Here is a 2,036-nt window from a genome sequence, read left to right as displayed (position 1 = left end):
TTATCTTTTCACTGATACAAAAAATACATACACAAAGCTACGTCAGCTGCAAGTGAAGCCAGCGACACCTGTTAGAAATGAACTGAAATTTAACAGTTACTATTTTAGCATATGATGACAAAAATATTTAGGTAATTTATCGACAAAATCACCGCGACGAGACACTCGTCGGTGACAAAATATGTAATAAAACTCTACATTTATATATTTAGTCGCGTATTTATTTGAGAACGCACTGAGCTTGTGGAGTTTTGCTCTACAAAATAGCAATGTAAATAAATAATAGAAATATTTTACAATTAGAACTGCAGTTAGAATACTTGAAATTATCGAATAAAAATTCAGAAATACACTTGTGGAAAATCTACAACCGTATATTAACAATGAATTAATGTACATTGTAAAGCATATCAGATATACAATCATGCGTCGAGTCGCAATGGCTTAAGACCTAAGCGATCGATTATATATTCTGGCATGCAATAAGTAGGATTTATTGGTTTTAACGAAAAATTCTTGTCTAACAACGACAACGCAGTGAGGCCGAACAAAGTATGAAAAGGATCAACCATATCACCAGGCCGATCACTGAAACCACCAGTTTCGACATCTTGACAAACTAAAATGTAATCCACCTGTAATAAAAAATGGAAAAAAAGAAATTATATTACAGTGGTAATATTTGCATTTATTTCATTTGAATTATTGGTCGATTAAGAAAATAAAGCAATAAATAAACAATTTTAAGAGATGAAAATGGTTAAATAAATCCCATAAAGTGTTATACAACAATAATTACCAAGCCTTTTTTATCGATCCAATGAAGACGACCTAAAATTGTTAGCGCCGACAGCACCCACCAAGAGTAGCATACATCTGGTAACTTTTCAGGTCTGCCATTTAAACCGCCGGAAGGTAGTTGTCTCTCGCATAACCACCATCCTAAGCGATCAGCATCTATCAGATGCAAGTGCCCTGAAAAATATCTTGAAAAGTGACATCCAATAGTATAATCTGTACAATGTTATATTCTGCACGTTCTGTATGTTCTTTGTATATACCTGTGATCGAAAGCAATCCAACGCAACAATAAATTAAACCTGCGTGACTCTCAGATCCTGGTTTTGAACCGAATCCTCCATCAAAATTCATACATTTCAATACAAATTGTACCGCTCTCTCAACATCTATCGCATCTAAGCGATTCTGAAACAAGTTATAATATAATATGAGAATTACTTGAACTTTTTTTCACAAGTACCTTTTCCATTTGTAAGCAAAATTTTCAAGAATTTATTTTGACTAAGTGTTTTATGGTTTCGACAAAGATTATCTTTAAATCCACTATATAAGGTTAAAGAATTTTCATGAAAGTGAAGTTTCTAAGATATCCATTTGATTTCAAGAATAAATTTTATATCACATAATTTTTATTTAAAAATAAATGACATCACTATTTTAAATGGCTTTGACTTTGTGGATGCTCAAATATGTTTACCAAGAAATCATTTCTCAATGATATTTACCAAGAGTGACAGAGTAGCGACGGCACAGAAAGAAAATCTGACATCCACTTCACCCCACTGGTCACCCACAAAACTTCCATCTGCTTGTTGTCTTTCTTTGACATAATTCACAACTTTATCGACATTTATTACATCCAGTGCATCATACATACACAAGATTTGAACCGCACTAAGAGTGTAAAGTAAATGTGGATCGTGTTGTATACTGGCACTGATGCCACCACTGTCACATTGACATTGTCCAATAAATTCTAACACTTCTTCCTTATTAGTTTGTTCTAACTTTCCCATTAAATCTAGAGCGGTGAGGCCCCAGTACATGCCAGACATCCTCATGTGTTCAGTTTGAGAATAGTTCTACAAAATATGAATATGCCAATCATAGAAAAATATCAAGTGGAATATTAAAGGTATATATATTGAAATGTACTTTTGTCATAATCAATTTCTATCCAAAAAATTGAGACAAAAGAAATTATAAAATATATTGTACTTAGATCGGAAGAGCAC

The 2,036-nt window shown here is 32.9% G+C and overlaps 1 protein-coding gene across 1 annotated transcript; it reads right to left on the bottom strand.

Moving 5' to 3' along the window:
* Positions 1-199: 199 nt before the first annotated feature.
* LOC105461409 (geranylgeranyl transferase type-2 subunit beta-like) lies at positions 200-1,921 on the bottom strand. The gene is made up of 4 exons (XM_011707903.1): positions 1,527-1,921; positions 1,062-1,206; positions 800-975; positions 200-635 (listed from the first exon to the last, which is right to left on the bottom strand). The coding sequence occupies exons 1-4, from the start codon at positions 1,860-1,862 to the stop codon at positions 423-425; spliced, it is 870 nt and encodes a 289-aa protein (XP_011706205.1). The 5' UTR covers positions 1,863-1,921; the 3' UTR covers positions 200-422.
* Positions 1,922-2,036: the final 115 nt, after the last annotated feature.

The sequence above is a fragment of the Wasmannia auropunctata genome, unplaced genomic scaffold (genome assembly GCF_000956235.1).
Source record: "Wasmannia auropunctata unplaced genomic scaffold, wasmannia.A_1.0 LD289228.1, whole genome shotgun sequence".
Lineage (NCBI taxonomy): Eukaryota > Metazoa > Arthropoda > Insecta > Hymenoptera > Formicidae > Wasmannia > Wasmannia auropunctata.
Note: the sequence above shows the minus strand (reverse complement) of the source record. Positions and strands in the feature narration are given on the sequence as shown.